Source organism: Oncorhynchus nerka, linkage group LG25 (assembly GCF_034236695.1).
Source record: "Oncorhynchus nerka isolate Pitt River linkage group LG25, Oner_Uvic_2.0, whole genome shotgun sequence".
Lineage (NCBI taxonomy): Eukaryota > Metazoa > Chordata > Actinopteri > Salmoniformes > Salmonidae > Oncorhynchus > Oncorhynchus nerka.
The window spans coordinates 45,834,347-45,852,314 of record NC_088420.1 but is presented as its reverse complement, the minus strand read 5'-3'; the positions used below and the strand labels follow the sequence as shown (position 1 = coordinate 45,852,314).

Sequence of the window (17,968 nt, the reverse complement as noted above, 5' to 3'; positions counted from 1 at the left end):
TTACAAAGTGGGGTTAAAACGGATTTAATTCGATTTTTGGGGGGGGAGGATCACAAAGTACTCTAATGTCAAAACGTAAGAAAACATTTATAACGTGTAAACCCCCCCCCCCCCAAAAAAAATCTTGATTAGATAAGTATTCAATAGATGTTAAAATCACCGTTGGCAGCGATTACAGCTGTGACTCTTTCTGGGTAAGTCTAACAGCTTTGCACACTTGTGCAACATTTATGACTCGTTTCAAGAAACTAGGCGTATGTCGCACGTCACTACTTCACAGGAGAAACATTTGAATGTAATTTTTAAAAAATGTTTTTGGAGAGAAATGGCTTCATAACAAACTTGTATGCCATCTGTAAATCATAATGAAATAGTTAAATAATGAGCATAGTTAGATTTGCCACGCTTAACCTTCCCGCTAGCCATGTTCGGCTGAGATAATGGAGGGGCGGGACATACCGAGAGATGACTTCGGATTGATCTTCCATGTAGATTGCTTCTGTCTATAACATGAGCTGCTAAGTATGCGGGGATAATCCTGTCTACCACAGATTTTTTTGAAAGCTCAGTGGGAAAATGTTGTGAAGGACTACTTTCTGGAGGATGATCGTGCTTGACTTTCTCGGACTCTGAAAATTTATCAAACAATGAGGAAATCCCTGATTTAGGTAAAAATATTTTAATTGAACGAGACAATATAGCGTCTTCTGATAACAATGTTGGGGAAGAAACGGTGTCGTTGTCACGGAAGAAGTTGACCGAGTTTTGAAATCAGTGGAATGCCCGGTGGAAGCAGAGAGATGATTGCCAAATGTGGAGATCCCAAAAAGAGAACACAGAAAGAAGACTGATGTATAAAACACCTGTCTCTGGATTACATCTTCAAACTAAGGGCAACCAGGGCATCCGTGCCAGAGGGATGTATACAGGTAAGAGTCTAGCTACATTCAGATATTATAAATTTCAAATTTTGTCAGAAAGGTGTTTTTATTACAAGTTAAAGCATACTGTTAGCTAGCTAGCTAACGTTAGATGCATGATCTATGTAGGAGTTCAAGAAAGAGGCCCAAGTTCCAGAGTTGGAATTCTGAGTTGGATGACCGTTCAAATCGATTTTTCCCAGTCCAAGTGTTTTTTTTCTTCTCCGGAGTTCGCAGTTGTTTTGAAAGTGGCATTAGAGTTGGGATTATGGTTCATTGTTTAGCTAGCTACATGTCTAAACAAAAGACTCCACTATGGAAGTAATCATTTCACTGCAACATTTACACCCTCTGTATCGTGTGCATGTGACAAATAAAGGTTAATTTTATTTGATATAGTGTGTGTTTACACGAGATGGTAATGTGAAGAACAACATGAGTAGCACCAAAGTCAGATTAGGATATAGACCAAGGACTAGATTTAAAAACATTACTACTACTTTTTGCTACAACTTTCACCAATTTTAGGCTTTAAATCTTTGGTTGTTTACGACACTGTGAATCCTTAAAGAGATGGGTGAGCCGGAGGCTTAAGAAGGTGTGAACGATGCTGAATAGGTTTAGACAAGTCCTCTCCAGTAGGTGTACCAAAACATTCACAGGCCGTTTTTCAAAAGTTGGGTTACAAGTTAATAAAATTTGAAAGCAGAATTACTTTCTCATTGTTCCTCAACTGCAGTTTCTAATATACAATTTTGTAGCTCTGAGTCTCTACTTTATTCAATGTAAAAAACACAAAATCAAATGTTGCTACATTGGACCGAATCCAGGTGGTGCGCATTATTATTTTAAAAATTCTTCAAGTTCTGTCAAAATGGTTGTTGATCATTGCTAGACAAACATTTTCAGGTCTCGCCATTGATTTTCAAGCAGATTTAAGTAATAAAAAAAATTGTAGCTCGGACACTCAGGAACATTCACTGTTCTTTTGGATTGCAACCCCAATGAAGATCTGGCCTTGTGTTTTAGGTTATTGTCCTGCTGAAAGGTGAATTAATCTCCCAGTGTCTGGAAGAAAGAAGACAACTACATTTCCCTCTAGGACTTTGCCTGTGCTTAGCTCCATTCATTTCTTTTTTATCCTGAAAAACTCCCCAGTCGTTAACAATTACAAGATACTCATAACATGATGCAACCACCACTATGCTTGAAAATATGAAGAGCAGTACTCAGTAATATGTTGTATTGGATTTGCCCCAAACATAACACTTTGTATTCAGGAGAAAAAGTGAATTGCTTTACCATACCTTTTGCAGTATTAGTTTAGTACCGTGTTGCAAACAAGATGCATGTCTTGAAATAATTGTATTCTGTATAGGCTTCCTTCTTTTCACTCTGTCAATTAGGTTATTATTGTAGAGTAACTACAATGTTGTTGCTCCAACCTCAGTTTTCTCCTGTCACAGCCATTAACTCTGTAACTGTTTAAAGTCACCATTGGCCTCATGGTGAAATCCCTGAGCAGTTTCCTTCCACTCCGGCAACTGAGTTAGGAAGGACGCCTGTATCTTTGCAGTGACTGGGTGTATTGATACACCATCCAAAGTGTAATTATTTACTCCACTATGCTCAAAGGAATATTCAATGTCTGTTTTTTATTTTCACCCATCTACCAATAGGTGCCCTTCTGTGCAAGGCATTGGAAAACATCCCTGGTGTTTGTGGTTGAATCGGTGTTTGAAATTCCCTGCTCGACTGGACCTTACAGATAATTGTATGTGTAATTGTATGTGTGGGGTACAGAGATGAGGTGTCATTCAAAAATCATGTTGAACACTATTATTACAGAGTGAGTCTATGCAACTTATGTGACTTGTTAAGCACATGTTTACTCCTCTATTTAGGCTTGCCATGACAAAGGGCTTAAATACGTATTTACTCAAGACATTTAAACTTTTCATTTTTATTAATTTGTAAAAATAATAATAATAAATAAATAAATAAATACAAATCTATTAGGACGTGATGGGGTATTGTGTGTAGGCCAATGAAAAACATCTAAATGTAATCAATTTTAAATTCAAGCTGTAACAACAAAATGTGTAAGGAGTCAAGGGGTTTGAAACATTCTGAAGGGACTGTATGGCAATTGAAGAGTTGTGGCAGAGTTGCTGGACAGCGTCACACACACTCTGTCAAGACTGCAGTTACCGTAAATCCTTTCTGTCTTATGCTTGAGTGGAGTGCCAATCTCTCATTTCTCCTCTGTTTCTGCGCGTGTGTGCGTGGATATAGCCTAGTGTATGGGAGGGAGAGGGTTGTCAGCAAATGGTGAGTCTGTGTGAGAAGTGGGTGTGTTTCCTTAAAAGACCCCCAAATGAGGGAGACAGTGGTCAAAACTGATTACCCACCAGAGAAAAAGGGAAACCTTATTGGATAAGGTCCTGTGGGAGGGGGTTACAATGAGCTCAATGCAGTGTTACGTACAAATGTGGCTCATTTACCCACCCCTACACAGGACAAAGATTAAACATCAATTCCTGATTACCTGCATGCCCACCAATGTTGTTTACATGTTGAAATTACCTTGTGGTCTGTCCTACATTGGGAAAACCAGCAGAAGGTTTAAGACTTAAATATTTATCACATTCCTCATGTATGGTTCAATATTTTGATGTTGACATTGTGAACCGATATTATACTTTTACCTCCCGTTACAGGAATTGATGTCACTGAGCACTGCCCCTATATATAGCACCTTCCACACCCACCTGGGATATGGATGCCTGATGAAGACCTAAGAGTCTAAACGTTGTTATAAATGAAAATCACCTGGGAGCCTGAACAGCAGTGTGCAGCGTTTTCCTCTTTATTTTTTCAGTTCACATAAACAATTTTTTTTTTTAAATCCCTGGACGTGCATATGTTCTCCAGCTTTTGTGTGCGTTTCTACGATTCTATCTCTGTGTGTGCGTATGTACGTGAGTATGTGATTGGCATGTCTCGAACTGTAATGAGCTTGGGCAAGGGACATCAGCTGTGACCGGAGGGTTATATAACTGGGCTCTGTGCACTAGTGTGTGTCCAACCGACCGACCCTCTCTGGCTCGCCTCAGTGCACAGAGCAGCACAGTGGGGCCCAGGCGCTGTGAATGGAGTGACCCGATTCGCCAGACAACGCACGCTACGGCCCAGTTCCTCATGAATACAGACAGTGCACTAAATGGCTCCCTATATAGTGCACTCGTATAGGCCCCTGGTCAAACGTTGTGCACTATATAGGGATTGTAAATAGGGTGCAATTTGGGATGCAGGCTGAAAGAAAAGGGCTGAAATTACCATCGCAGCATTCTTTCACCCCTTGCTATAACACATCCAATACAATGAAGAACAGACGGGAACTTACAATTACAGTCTCCGAAAAGTCAGCGAATGGAGGAAACGGGGTCATTATTCCAAATGCGGGACTTCGTGTAGATGGAAACACCACAGGGAGCCATTGAATAAACACTAGCCATTCCGATAAATCAATGGCCAAACAGTGGGGCTGTGTGCTGGCTAATGAGACAACCTGCTGGACCAAATGACAGGCCATGCGGGCGCGCTCGTGTGTGTGTGTGTGTGTGTGTGCGCAGAGAGGGCCATTGCAGCAGTGACCTCAGGGACTCTACTACCTAGCCTACATAACTGGCAGGAAACTCTCAATGTCATAATTTCCCCACAATGCAGGGATTAGGTCAGACAGACAGGTATAGACAGGAGGGTGAGAACTACGGTCCTCAGAGGAGAGGAGAAAGAAAGACAGAGAGAGTGTGCGTGTGTTTAGGAGTGAGCTTACGATTGCATACAGGTGTGTGTGTGTGTTCTCACATACATACATACATGCATGCATGACATTGCAGTGCATTCAGAAAGTATTCAGACCCCTTGACTCCTCCCACGTTGTTACGTTACATCCTTATTCTAAAACTGATTAAACCGTTTTTTCCTCGTCAATCTACACACAATGCACCATAAGGATGAAGCAAAAAAATTAAATATCACATTTACATAATTATTCAGACCCATTAGTCAGGACTTTGTTGAAGCACTTTTGGCAGCGATTACAGCCTCGAGTCTTCTTGGGTATGACGCTACAAGCTTGGCACACCTACAGTACCAGTCAAAATTGGACACCTACTAATGCAAAGGTTTTTCTTTATTTTTACTATTTTCTACATTGTAAATGAATAGTGAATACATCAAAACTATCAAATAACACATATGGAATCATGTAGAAACCACAAGTGTTAAAAAAAAAATCTACATTTTATATTTGAGATTATTCAAATAGCCACCCTTTGCCTAGATGACAGCTCTGCACACTCTTGGAATTCTCTCAACCAGCTCATGAGGTAGTCACCTGGAATGCATTTCAATTGACAGTTAGTTAATTTGTGGAATTTCTTTCCTTCTTAATTCTTCATGCATTTGAGCCAATCAGTTGTCATAACAAGGTACTGTAGTGGTGGTGTACAGAAGATAGACCTATTTGGTAAAAGACCAAGTCTATATTATTGCAAGAACAGCTCAAATAAGTAAAGAGAAATAACAGTCCATCATATCTTTAAGACATGAAGGTCAGTCAATGCAAAAATGTAAAAGAACTTTGAAAAAAACATCAAGCACTATGATGAAACTGGCTCTCATGAGAACCGCCACAGGAAAGGAAAACCCAGAGTTACCTCTGCTGCAGAGGATACACTCATTAGATTTACCAGCCTCAGAAATAGGCAATTAACTGCACCTCAGTTTGAAGCCCAAATAAATGGTTCAGAGTTCAAGTAACAGACATCTCAACATCAACTGTGTGAATCAGACCTTCATGGTCAAATTGCTGCAAAGAAACCACTACTAAAGGACACCAATAATAAGAAGAGACTTGCTTGGGCCAAGAAACACGATCGGTGGAAATCTGTCGGTCTGATAAGTCCAAATTTTGTTTCCAAGCAGCTGTGTCTTTGAGAGACGGAGAGTAAGTGAACGGATGATCTCCGCATGTGTGGTTCCCACCGTGAAGCATGGAGGTGATGGTGTGAGGGTGCTTTGCTGGTGACAAGGTCACTGATTTATTTGGAATTTTAAAAAAATAGGTACAGGACAATGGCCCAAAACACATCTCCAGGCTGTGTAAGGGCTATTTGACCAATAAGGAGAGTGATGGAATGCTGCATCAGATGACCTGGCCTTCACATTCACCCAACCTCAACCCAATTTAGATGGTTTGGGATGAGTTGGACCGCAGAGTGAAGGAAAAGCAGCCAACAAGTGCTCAGCATATGTGGGAACTTCAAGACTGTTGGAAAAGCATTCCAGATGACTAACTCATGAAGTTGGGTGAGTGAATGCAAAGAGTGTGCAAAGCGTTCAAAGCAAAGGGTGTCTACTTTGAAGAATCAAAAATATATTTGACACTTTTTGGTTAATACACGATTACGTGTGTTATTTCATAGTTTTGATGCCTTCACTATTATTCTACAATGTAGAAAATGGTTAAAAAAAATACATTTAAAAAACTTGAATGAGAAGGTGTCCAAACTTTTGACTGGTATTGTATATTTGGGGAGTATCTCCCATTCTTCTCTGCAGATCCTGTCAAGCTCAGTCAGGTTGGATCGGGAGCGTCGCCGCACAGCTATTTTCAGGTCTCTCCAGAGATGTTCGATTGGGTTCAAGTCCGGGCTCTGGCTGGGCCACTCAAGGACATGCAGAGACTTGTCCCGAAGCCACCCCTACATTGTCTTGGCTGTGTGCTTAGTGTCATTGTCCTGATGGAAAGTGAACCTTCGCCCCAGAGCACTCAAGCGGGTTTTCATCAAGGATCTCTGTATATTTATCCCTTAATCTTTCCCTCAATCCTGACTAGTCTCCCAGTCCCTGCTGCTGAAAAACATCCCCACAGCATGATGCTGCTACCACCATGCTTCACTGTAGGGATGGTGCCAAGTTTTTTCCAGAAGTGACGCTTGGCATTCAGGCCAAAGAGTTCAATCTTGGTTTCATCAGACCAGAGAATCTGGTTTCTCATGGTCCGAGAGTCCTTTAGGTGCCTGTTGGCAAACTCCAAGAGGGCTGTCATGTGCCATTTGCTGAGGAGTGGCTTCAGTCTGGCCACTCTACCATAAAGGCCTGATTGCTGGAGTGCTGCAGAGAGGGTTGTCCTTCTGGAAGGTCCTCCCATCGCCACAGAGGAACTCTGGAGCTCTGTCAGAGTGACCATCAGGTTCTTGGTAAACTCCCTGACCAAGGCCCTTCTCCCTCGACTGCTCAGTTTGGCCAGGCGGCCAGCTCTAGGAAGAGTCTTGGTGGTTACAAACTTCTCCCATTTAAGAATGATGGAGGCCACTGTGTTCTTTGGGACCTTCAATGCTGCAGACATGTTTTGGTACCCTTCCCCAGATCTGTGCCTCGACACAATCTTGTCTCGGAGCTCTACAGGAAAGTCCTTTGACCTCATGGCTTGGTTTTTCCTCTGACATGCACAGTCAACTGTGACTTTATCTACACAGGTGTGTGCCTTTCCAAATAATGTCCAATTGAATTTAACACAGGTGGACTCCAATCAAGTTGTAGAAACACCTCAAGGATAATCAATGGAAACAAGACAGAAATACCTTATTTACTTATCAACAGAGGCCCTATCTGAAATGGCAAATCTCTTCAGGGCCTCTACCATAAGATATTTCCCATTAATTTCCTCATCACTAGCTTAAATGGCAGTCTCTCTCTGGGTGGAATGCAAACGGTTATAATGTTAGTATGTTGTACACTGAGTGTACAAAACATTAGGAAAACCTCTTTCCATGACATTATACTGAGCAAAAATAAATGCAATATGCAAAAATGTCAATGATTTTACTGAGTTACAGTTCATATGAGGAAATCAGTCAATTTGAATAAATTCATTAGGCCCTAATCTATGGATTTCACATGACTTGGGCAGGGGCGCAGCCACGGGTGGTCCTGGCTCCCAAGTGGGTGGGCCTATTCCCTCCCAGGTAACACTGTTGGGTTTTTCAAGCTCAACAGTTTATTATTTGCATAAAGGGGAAGCCTTGGAGTCAACTTGGAACCAACTTGGAACCAACAGCCCTGTGGAACGATTTCGATACCTTGTAGAGTCCATGCCCCGATGAATTGAGGCTGTTCTGAGCTCAGTGTACAACTGTAGGCAATTGGTCTTCTGTGGCTCAGTTGGTAGAGCATGGCGCTTCCAAAGCTAGTATGGTGGGTTCAAGTCATGCTGGGGCCACCCATTTGAAAAATGGATGTATGGCATGAGTCGCTAAGTCGCTTTGTATAAAAATGTGGCATATATGAGTATTTGACAATTGCAAGAGGAATTTACAAAAATGGAATGATAGCTACTATTTGGGGGTATATTTATTGAATCATATCAACATGAATGAAAGTCCCTTAAACCGATTGGCTTTATTGTATGGGGGAAAGAAATCTGGACTATTCAAGTCACTCCCTCTCTGGGGTGGCAACATAAATAATTCAATTATCGCCCTCTCCCTTCCATCCCTCTGGCACTAAAAAAAACGAACTGCATAATGTGTGTGTGTGTGTGTATAATGTGTTCGTTTTGCAAACAGCCATGTCGCTACCACAGCAGTGGACTGACTGACTGACACTCCCTGGAACGAGGTTCTGGCCACTCCGCCGTGGGGCCTGTTGTAGATCTCTCCCCACTGCATTCTGGGAAGAATTAAAAAAGAGAAAGCCAGTGGACAAAAGAGCTGCTGATCCAGCTGGAGGCTTGTGTGCTCAGGGTGTCTGTCTCCTGTGGAGGGGAGCGGCGAGGAGAGAGTATCACTGGCCACACAGAAAAACAGTCCGTTTGGTTCTCAAGAGACGAGAGAAAAAGAAAAAAAAGAAAGAGGTGCTAGCAGATAAACCGTCCCATTGGTTTTATTTTTGTAATGATCAGGGTTGACTTTCTAGCAAATAGAACTCCCGCCCTAACAATACACCTCCTGCAATAATAAACTCTGTTCATTACACGTCTAGTGATCAGGGTTGATCAACGGTGCAGAGAATCAGATCTAATAAACTGTGCCCGTTGACTGAATGAGCTTGATGAGGGAACTGTGTGTCACGAGAGGTGACAGCCATTTGACTAAACCAGACCCTATCCATCTAAGCATCAGTAATAAAGGGGCCAACAGATATTGCTGTCGGCCCCATCCGTGCGGCAGAATGGGATGTAGAAAATGGACAGGCTTGAAAATGACGCAATACTCTGAATAATTTAGGCACAACGAATAATATGTGGGATGATGTTGACAGATTATCACCGATAAGTGTCACAGAGCTTAATGTCAAGGGATGGATGCCCAACATACAGCGATGTGATTACCATACACAACATATCCTGTGTATACCGAATGTAGAATCATCTACTAGACCTGGGTTCAGCGGGGCAGGGTTTGCAGTTGTATGCCTATCCCATTGGTTCCACTGTGTCAGGAAAGCTCAATCAAGCCCAGATAAAAGTATTCTTAAATGTTTTCAAATAGTATTTGACTGTAGTTTTATACCAGTTCCTACCTCCTGCTGGTCCCTCAGTGCCAACCTTCATCCATCACAGCGAGCTTAGAGAAGCTGCAGAACGGGCCTATACCGCCTACCACTGCTGTGCCCATGCAGGATTGATTCTGGGCCAACTGAGGTGCTGTAGCAATAATTCCATAGGTATCACAAATAGTGTATTTTCACTTTCTCTCACTCCTGAAGGCGACCCGATAAATGTGTTTGAAGAGGCATTCCTGGTTCTGAATACTGAAATGTACCACAGCTCCTCTGACTATTTTCTCCTCAGAGGAAACCGAGGCTAGACATCAGGGTTAGCACAAAGCATCCTACCCTTAACACACTGACAGAAAGATTTGAATTCTCTAACTTTGTCACATTTTTGCAATTTGGGCATCGACAAACCGAATACACATGACTTGGCTCCCTGTCAAATCTGACGAACACTGCATTCAAATCTGTGACTGAATTCTCACCTCAGTCAGTAGCACTTAGCAGCCCAACTGCACGCAGCGTGTCAGTATTCACTGCTCTCCAGTGCGGAAACGCCAGCTAATTAGCCAGTGATTTAATACGCTAATTTTAATGCTAATTCAGCTTATTACACACACAGCCAGCCCAAGCTGGGCTGAGGCTCTGCACTACCACGAGGCCAGAAAGCTCAAAGTCCGAGTGAAAGTGCACTTTTACAATCCTCACAACATAAAAAAAATAATAAAGAAAACCTAGAGAATGTGGAGAACACAGAAGCGCCTCTGTATTCACCTTGTTTGTACGAATACAAAAAAATATGGGCCAAGTCTTAAAACTGTTATTCAAACGCCTCGCGTTTACAGAGCACCGAAATATGCTGCTCGCTTGGCACTGTGCAAATGTTGACCCTGCGAATGAACTGACCAGACACTATATCACGCGATGAAAACCACAGTTTACAAGCCACGCTGTCGGAATCTCCTAAGCCTCCCGGGTTCTGCATACCCAGCTGCTAGAGTCATTAACAGGCCCAGTAGACTCCGGAGAGGAATATTTCCAGACACAGAGTAGGGCAAACAGGCGTGTTATACCGCAAGTTCAAACAATATGCCAATATCTCTGTCTTTTCCATAAGCAGTCTCCTAAAGCGTATTGAGACTGCGTGTCAACATTCCAATAAGGCTCATCCATGCCAGTCTGCTGTACCACACAGGGGTAAGGAAAGTAACGCTATGAAGTAGTTCTTCTCTTACAGCGTGATCATATTTCAATTGATTCGGAGCGAGATTCCCACATTGTGTCTTTCATCATTTCAGGTCTCATTTGTGGTTAGATCGAAATGACAGAGACCAACTCACTGTAGACATGGACCAAGCTGGTTAGGTTATTCTCCACAAGAATGATTGTAATACTAGGAGTCCTTTACTGTGCTGTGGATCTGGGAGCAGTCATGAACCTGATGTCCATTTTTTTTCTTTCTTGAACAACTCATAAAATCTATACCCATTCTAGGGAGGTATCAGTTACTTCATTGGAGTTTCTCCAATTCCATAATTCACAGTACATTGTGCTGGAAATACCATCTGCACATTGACAGAGGGTGACTGTTGAATTGTGAGGCAAGATGGGGAAAGTGTTTTAAATATAGGGCGCCCACCGCTACCCAGATGAGCTACAGAAGAACAAAGGGACATTATGCAGAATCGGCTGAGAGGGGTAAAATAGTTTGGGATATTTATCGCTGGAGCCCCTGGTGTAACAGTCTGCCTTCACAGGATATTTCCTTCCAATAATTCATGTAAATGTATTCATAAAATCGGGAACACACATTTTAAAAGTATGAAAAAAATTGGTGAAGAAAGCCCGCAGTCCAAAACAATTTCAGCCGTCGAATGGAGGAGATGAAATGAGTAGAATGACATGACAATAAAATGTCTGACTGATGGAGCTTGATAATGAGAAATAAATAGAAAATTGAATCATTGAACACTGCTGCTGTGCGTCTTCCCAGACCGACTGTAAATAGAAACCAGATTGATTCGCCTCATCAACATTGTAATAAAACATTTGAATATATTTTCCAGATTGATATGTCATCAATGTTATAATCAAATATGAAGTTGATTTTTGTTGCCTAATGCAACAGGTATTCATGAACACTGAACCAGAGAAAGGCATATTTCAGACAGAGGCAGTGTTCCATGCAGTGACTTAACTTCTTCAGGAAAAATGCATAGACCGACAGAAAAACGCTCCGACCTAGACCCAGGTACACAGACCCAGACAAGACCTAGACCCAGGTACACAGACCCAAAGTCAGACACAGACAAGACCTAGACACACTTGTACTTACTTGTACTGCTGGTGGTCCTTGGTGCTCCGCGTCTTCGCCATGAAGCGTTCAGCCAGTTTCTCCAGGTTCCTGGAGTACTCCATCTCGATCTCCGACTTCTTCCTGAAGAAGTCCTGCAGGTCCTGGAGGAGCTGCACCCTCATCTCGGTCTGCTGGTCCAGGGATTTCTGCTGCTCCACCAGCTGGGCACGGATCTCTGAGGACACAGACGGACACAACTAGGTCAGATTGATATTTACAACTACACACAAGTCAGGGGTATGTAACTCTCTTAGCAACTCACACAGCAGACAGGTCAGAAATTTATGTCTCTAGTCTAATGACATAGATAAAGGAGAGGGGTGATCAAGAAGCACAAATAGGTGCATTGTGAGAGGTTGGCAGCGCTGGTCTCAGGTGGTTCATTAAAGCCACTATAGAATCCATTAGCCCCGTTACTAATCAATCACCCACTGAGATGGAGCACGGACACGCTTTCTTGACATCCTGCCGGGAAACACCAGGTTCTTCACTAGTGCTACTGGTTGACTGCACACCACATTCACCAGCAGGGAAACAGGAGAGAGACGGGAGGCTTCTCTTAACCATATGGAGCTAAATGACCCTCCAGCATGAGATATCTCACCAGTCAATGGGAATGTTTGTCATTAAAATGTACATCAGCCACTACTGTAGGCTACATCCCCCCTAGCTTAATGGTGTGTGTGAGTGAACACAGTGTCCTGTGATGGCTATGTGACCCTGGCTATGTAGAATGGATTTGTCATGAGGTACCAGGGCTTGACATCGCCACTATGAAAGGAAACAGATGCATGAGGTGATTTTTAAAAAAACACACAAAATTCCAATAGAGGCCACAAAATGACGTCGCTCTAATGAAAAATCACGGGGCCTTGTGCCCGGTCACAAACGCCAACAGGAATTGCATGGTAAGTAGCTAGAGGCCTTTGTAACTGCTGCTGCTTAGCCCTGCTGTCAAAACTTTCGAACGTTATATAGAAACAGAGTTGTTATATAAGAAACGCATTTTCAAATGAATTCCTGACGAGAAATCACGTCTTATCTCTAGCAACGCGGTGGCTTAAGCCTCAACAAATCTATCAGATTGTGTAGCGTTGAGAATCCAGTGGAAATCGACTCAGGCCAAGACCATCATATGGGCATCATCGGCTTAAATCCCACACAAGAAAAACCCTCCAAAATGAACTGGCCCCATTACATGAAGTATAGAGCAAACACGCTGATTGCAGTTAAGGCCCATCATACTCGTCAAGTGTGTGTATTCACACCGAGTATCCCTAATCATGACTGGAGTCTGGGGTGGATGTGTTTTGGAGACGAGCTCCTGTAAAAAGGAGAAACTCGATGATGAAAGTCAGACCAAAAATCACTGTCAAATGTCTCTGGAGGTTATAGTTTTAGTAGTCAGCCAGCATGAAACTACTATACTGGCAAACTGTCTAATACCACAAAACACACCTCACCTGGCCAGTTCAGACAACGGTCTTGAACATCAGTTCAACACAACTTGATGCTTGAGGACCACTCAGTCATTATCATCTGTAAAGCACAGGATAGTAGACTGTAGGGCTGAAAAGAGCCACGGGAGGGTTTTTCAATATCATCAATACTGTCAAAACTATTTCTAAAGTTTGACATTTTAATATTTGTCGCTACTTTTTAAGTAAATACTTGCAGTCAACTTACTTTAGATAAAGAATATTTCATTCTTCATTTCACCTGTCAAAATGTTTCATTATGAACTGTACTGGTAATCCCCAGTCACATGCTGTTTGTTTACAAGCACACAATGAAGAGAGACCGGAGCTTTGTGAATATTTCTGCCGAGGTGCAGTTTGAAGATACTAGAACATTCCACATTTACTTTTCCTCTCCAAACAAATGAGTAATGAATAGAAAAATCTGAATACCACATAGCAAAATAGTTATCTATTTACCTAGTCGCCTTGTTGTGCGGGAGAGGAGCATTCAAGTTAGGTGCCATAGCGAGGGAAACTTTCCATTCCTACTTTATTTATTTATTAAGAATAACTTGGGGTAAAATGGTGATGAGACAGATGACATTTTAAGATGAGTAGTGACAACCAGGGGAGGTGTTGATGGGGGGGAAATGCACTCATTAGCATTTAGTTAGCATTCTCTATGAGATTTTGCATGTACTTGTTAGCAAGTTACAAAAACAAACAAAACTAAGTGGGTTTTGAAAATAGTGCCCCTTGTGTCCAGTGCCAGTATTACTGAATATCCCAGTATTGCACAAGGTCAGTATGAAGATATGACAAACCGGATACCACCCAAGCCTAGTCCGAATACAGACAAGGAGTTATGATTTTTCATGTTGTTTTTTTAAACAGCGAAAGAGGTATTTTCCAAACGGCCCAAATGATTCCCCATAGAGTAGACTGCTCTAGTAGACCGCACCCATCAATAACTGGACAAAATCAAGCGATTGAAACGAAAACATTGATCAATTAACTGCTGACTTAATTAAACTGTTCAGTCACAGAGCTCCTCATCGTGTTTCCCAAAATGTAAAATAAGTGGAATAAGCAGAGAACTTGGCTTCATTCATCAGCTTTAAATGCCAACACAGTCTTGAGAAATGAATGATTTATTAGAAATCCCTGATAAATTATTTTCTTTCCCAAGGCTTCGGGAGTGGCTCTTTCATCCTGGCACCTCGTTGGGGAATAAACAAATCAAATTGGGGAAGGTGGGACAGGAAAGGAGGGAGGGGGGTAAACTGGGGGTGGGGGTGCTGAGTCATTTGTTGAGGAAACAAACTGCAGTGATATGCATCTCCAGTGTCTGACTAGCCAGATAGAAACCAACAATCAGCCGGAAGTACATTTGGCTGCAGTGAAGAGTCCCTTCACTCCAATGGGTAACCACGCCATGGCTACTTGAGTCTGAACTCGGTTTAATCCAAACAACATTTTAGATTGTAGGTCCAGTGCAGGTAAAATAGGCCTATAGAGGGCAGATTGAGATTGGTGCCAGTTTCCTTTTTCAATCATGATGGGCTACCAAGACCTGATGTTCATTGTTTGGATGTCACAAGTTTAACCAGGTTCTCCAGCAAAGCATTTGTTCCATTGAGAGAGCGAGAGATTTCTATGGGGAGCTAAAGGAGAAAGGATGTTCCTAGAGAGGCTACCAGAGCTTCAGGAGTTCTCTTGATGAATGAGAAACCCAGAATTCCAAGTGTGAATAATTCCTCACTCCAAACAGTGAATGAGGATGTGGAATTAAAACAAAGCAGCCCTGACATTTACGCAAAGGAGCAGAGTGGATCATTTAACAGAACTATATTCATGACTGAACATTAAATCATTCATATTGCAAGTCAAACATTGACCAGTGACACCATGCCATGATGGATGACATTGTAGAAAAATCACTGTTCAACATTTGGTGCATATTATTCACCCATGACAATTTAGGCACATGTAAAACAGGGATACAATTAGGACTCTCTCTGCCTACACATAACATTGTATTCAACTAAGATACAATCAGACAATCATATTATAATTCTTTCCCTTGAGTGACTCGGGGGCTGAAATGCATTTCACGGAGAAGCCTAATCCACTAGTCTGTGAGGCAACTCAAGTGGATATCGCTGAGAATTCCACAGGTTCTCTCTGTCATCTCGGGACAGGTGAAAGCCTCGCTTTGATCAAACAGCCTGGGCATCAAGTATTCTGCTGTAGGCAGTTTCAAATCAATTGTCTGAACTGAACACTCCCGATTCCCACAATATCCACAGACCCTCCAGAGAAATATTACACAAACAATGAACATTACTCTAGCCCACACTGGCACAGTGCTATACACAATGAACATTACTCTAGCCCACACTGGCACAGTGCTATACACAATGAACATTACTCTAGCCCACACTGGCACAGTGCTATACACAATGAACATTACTCTAGCCCACACTGGCACAGTGCTATACACAATGAACCTTGAATTTCCTTCATAGAATAATACACCAACTCAGAGTGTGTAAAAAAAACACCTTGAACAAAAAACGCTCAGCTAATGACAGGTTCACAACATTGTATCCTTTGCGCTCTCCGCTCATGCAAAAGCTGCATTGAGTGGTCATCCTCTATAAATACAGTGGTACATCTGTATGGTAAACACGTGCAGAGGGGCCCACTGCGGAGCTTGAGGGGGGTGACTGCGATCAAAGCACTGCGATCCACTTCAAACAGGCAGCAGGGAGATGAGTGCACCTGTGCATTGCTGTGAACTGACACTTGCAGGACCTGGAAATAAAGTCGACGGGGCAGCAGGGAGCAGGAGGCTGGAACAGTCAACAGGTGGCTCTCTGTGGCAGTCTATGGATGGGCTTTGAGGGTCTCTGGAAGTTCATGGCTGGTTCCTGGAACCAGAAATGTCACAGTTCAGCCTGGTTTGGCCCCGTTGTTGGAAAGGGGCATACGTAGGCATGGATACAGACTTTGTAGGCCTTCGTGCCCACTGCATGTCCAGGGCTGACAGCACAAAACCAAACATCCAATAGAAATGAAGGGTATGTGTCCCAGAATACACACTGGGTGGACGTGTACAATGAGAGAGCGAGACGTTTGGTCTTTATGACGATCTGTTGGAACCAAAGGCTGTTTGTTCTGGACTGGATGTCATCCAACCAGCTCTTTTCAAGAGCGCACGACAACATATTTCCCATAACCCCATTCACGGTGGCAAATATGTCCAAAGTTGCAACTCTGAATTGCTTTTGATTGCGGGCCATTTGTTGAGAGAGAGAAAGTGCAGTGTCAGCAGGACGACAGAGAATGAAACACTGTTGACCTCCTGAGGAAAAACAAGCATCAGTGAAAACAACCCGCCCACTGTCCGAGAAGCAGGGCCAAGTTTCTCCTGCCTCTGCCACGTGAAAAGGCTCTTCATTGTTCCACCAATTCACTTTGCTCTGAAACAAATTGAATAAACAGCACCCCTGGCCTGCTTGCTGCTCTTCTTCTGTTATATTTTATCATTAGTTATAGAATTAGTCCTCCAAGGGTCCCGCTGCTGACTTCTTCTCTGGTTCTTCCTACTTTATCACTGCCTCTGCCAAAAGCTATCTGGGGCATACTATACTGTACTGTGGACCTGACTCCCTCATGTCTAATATAGACAGGTGTGTGTGTGTGTGTACTGGAAAAAGTAACTGCTTAACTCAAACATCTCCAACTGTCAGTAGAACTCAAAATCATAAGTGGCACTCATTTTGCCAATATCATTTCTTATAACTTGCTGTTTTTGAGTACTGTTAACAAATATTAGGTTATTGAATAAATATGACTTATTTGTGTACTGCTAATCTAAAGTAGGTTTTAGAAATTGTGATTTTATTACATTTTAAAGTCAATCTAACATTTATTAAATAAGTTGTTCTTACGTGATTCTAAAGAAACATCCTCTCACTGTCAACTGAGTTTATTTTCAGCAAACTTAACATGTGTAAATATTTGTATGAACATAAGATTCAACAACTGAGACTAACTGAACAAGTTCCACAGACATGTGACTAACAGAAATGGAATAATGCATCCCTGAACAAAGGGGGGGGGGGGGGGTCCAAATCAAAAGTAACCGTCAGTATCTGGTGTGGCCACCAGCTGCATTAAGTATTGCAGTGCAACTACACCAGATTTGCCAGTTCTTGCTCTGAGATCTGGGCTCTTCTCTGGCCATGGCAGAACACTGACATTCCTGTCTTGCAGGAAATCACGCACAGAACGAGCAGTATGGCTGGTGGCATTGTCATGCTGGAGGATCATGTCAGGATGAGCCTGCAGGAAGGGTACCACATGAGGGAAGAGGATGTCTTCCCTGTAACGCACAGAGTTGAGATTGCCTGCAATGACAACAAGCTCAGTACGATGATGCTGTGACACAGCGCCCCAGACCATGACAGACCCTCCACCGCGATCCCACTCCAGAGTACAAGCCTCGGTGTAAAGCTCATTCCTTCGACGATAAACGTGAATCCGACTATCACCCCTGGTGAGACAAAACCACGACTCGTCAGTGAAGAGCACTTTGTGCCAGTCCTGTCTGGTCCAGCGATGGTGGGTTTGTGCCCATAGGCGACATTGTTACCGGTGAT

At 42.7% G+C, this 17,968-nt stretch overlaps 1 protein-coding gene across 1 annotated transcript in view; it reads right to left on the bottom strand.

Moving 5' to 3' along the window:
- LOC115109574 (SLIT-ROBO Rho GTPase-activating protein 1-like) overlaps positions 1-17,968 on the bottom strand; it is a 164,279-nt gene that overhangs the window by 93,898 nt on the left and 52,413 nt on the right. The window contains 1 exon segment of the mRNA XM_029634604.2: positions 11,821-12,016. Coding sequence (XP_029490464.2) covers positions 11,821-12,016 — 196 coding nt within the window.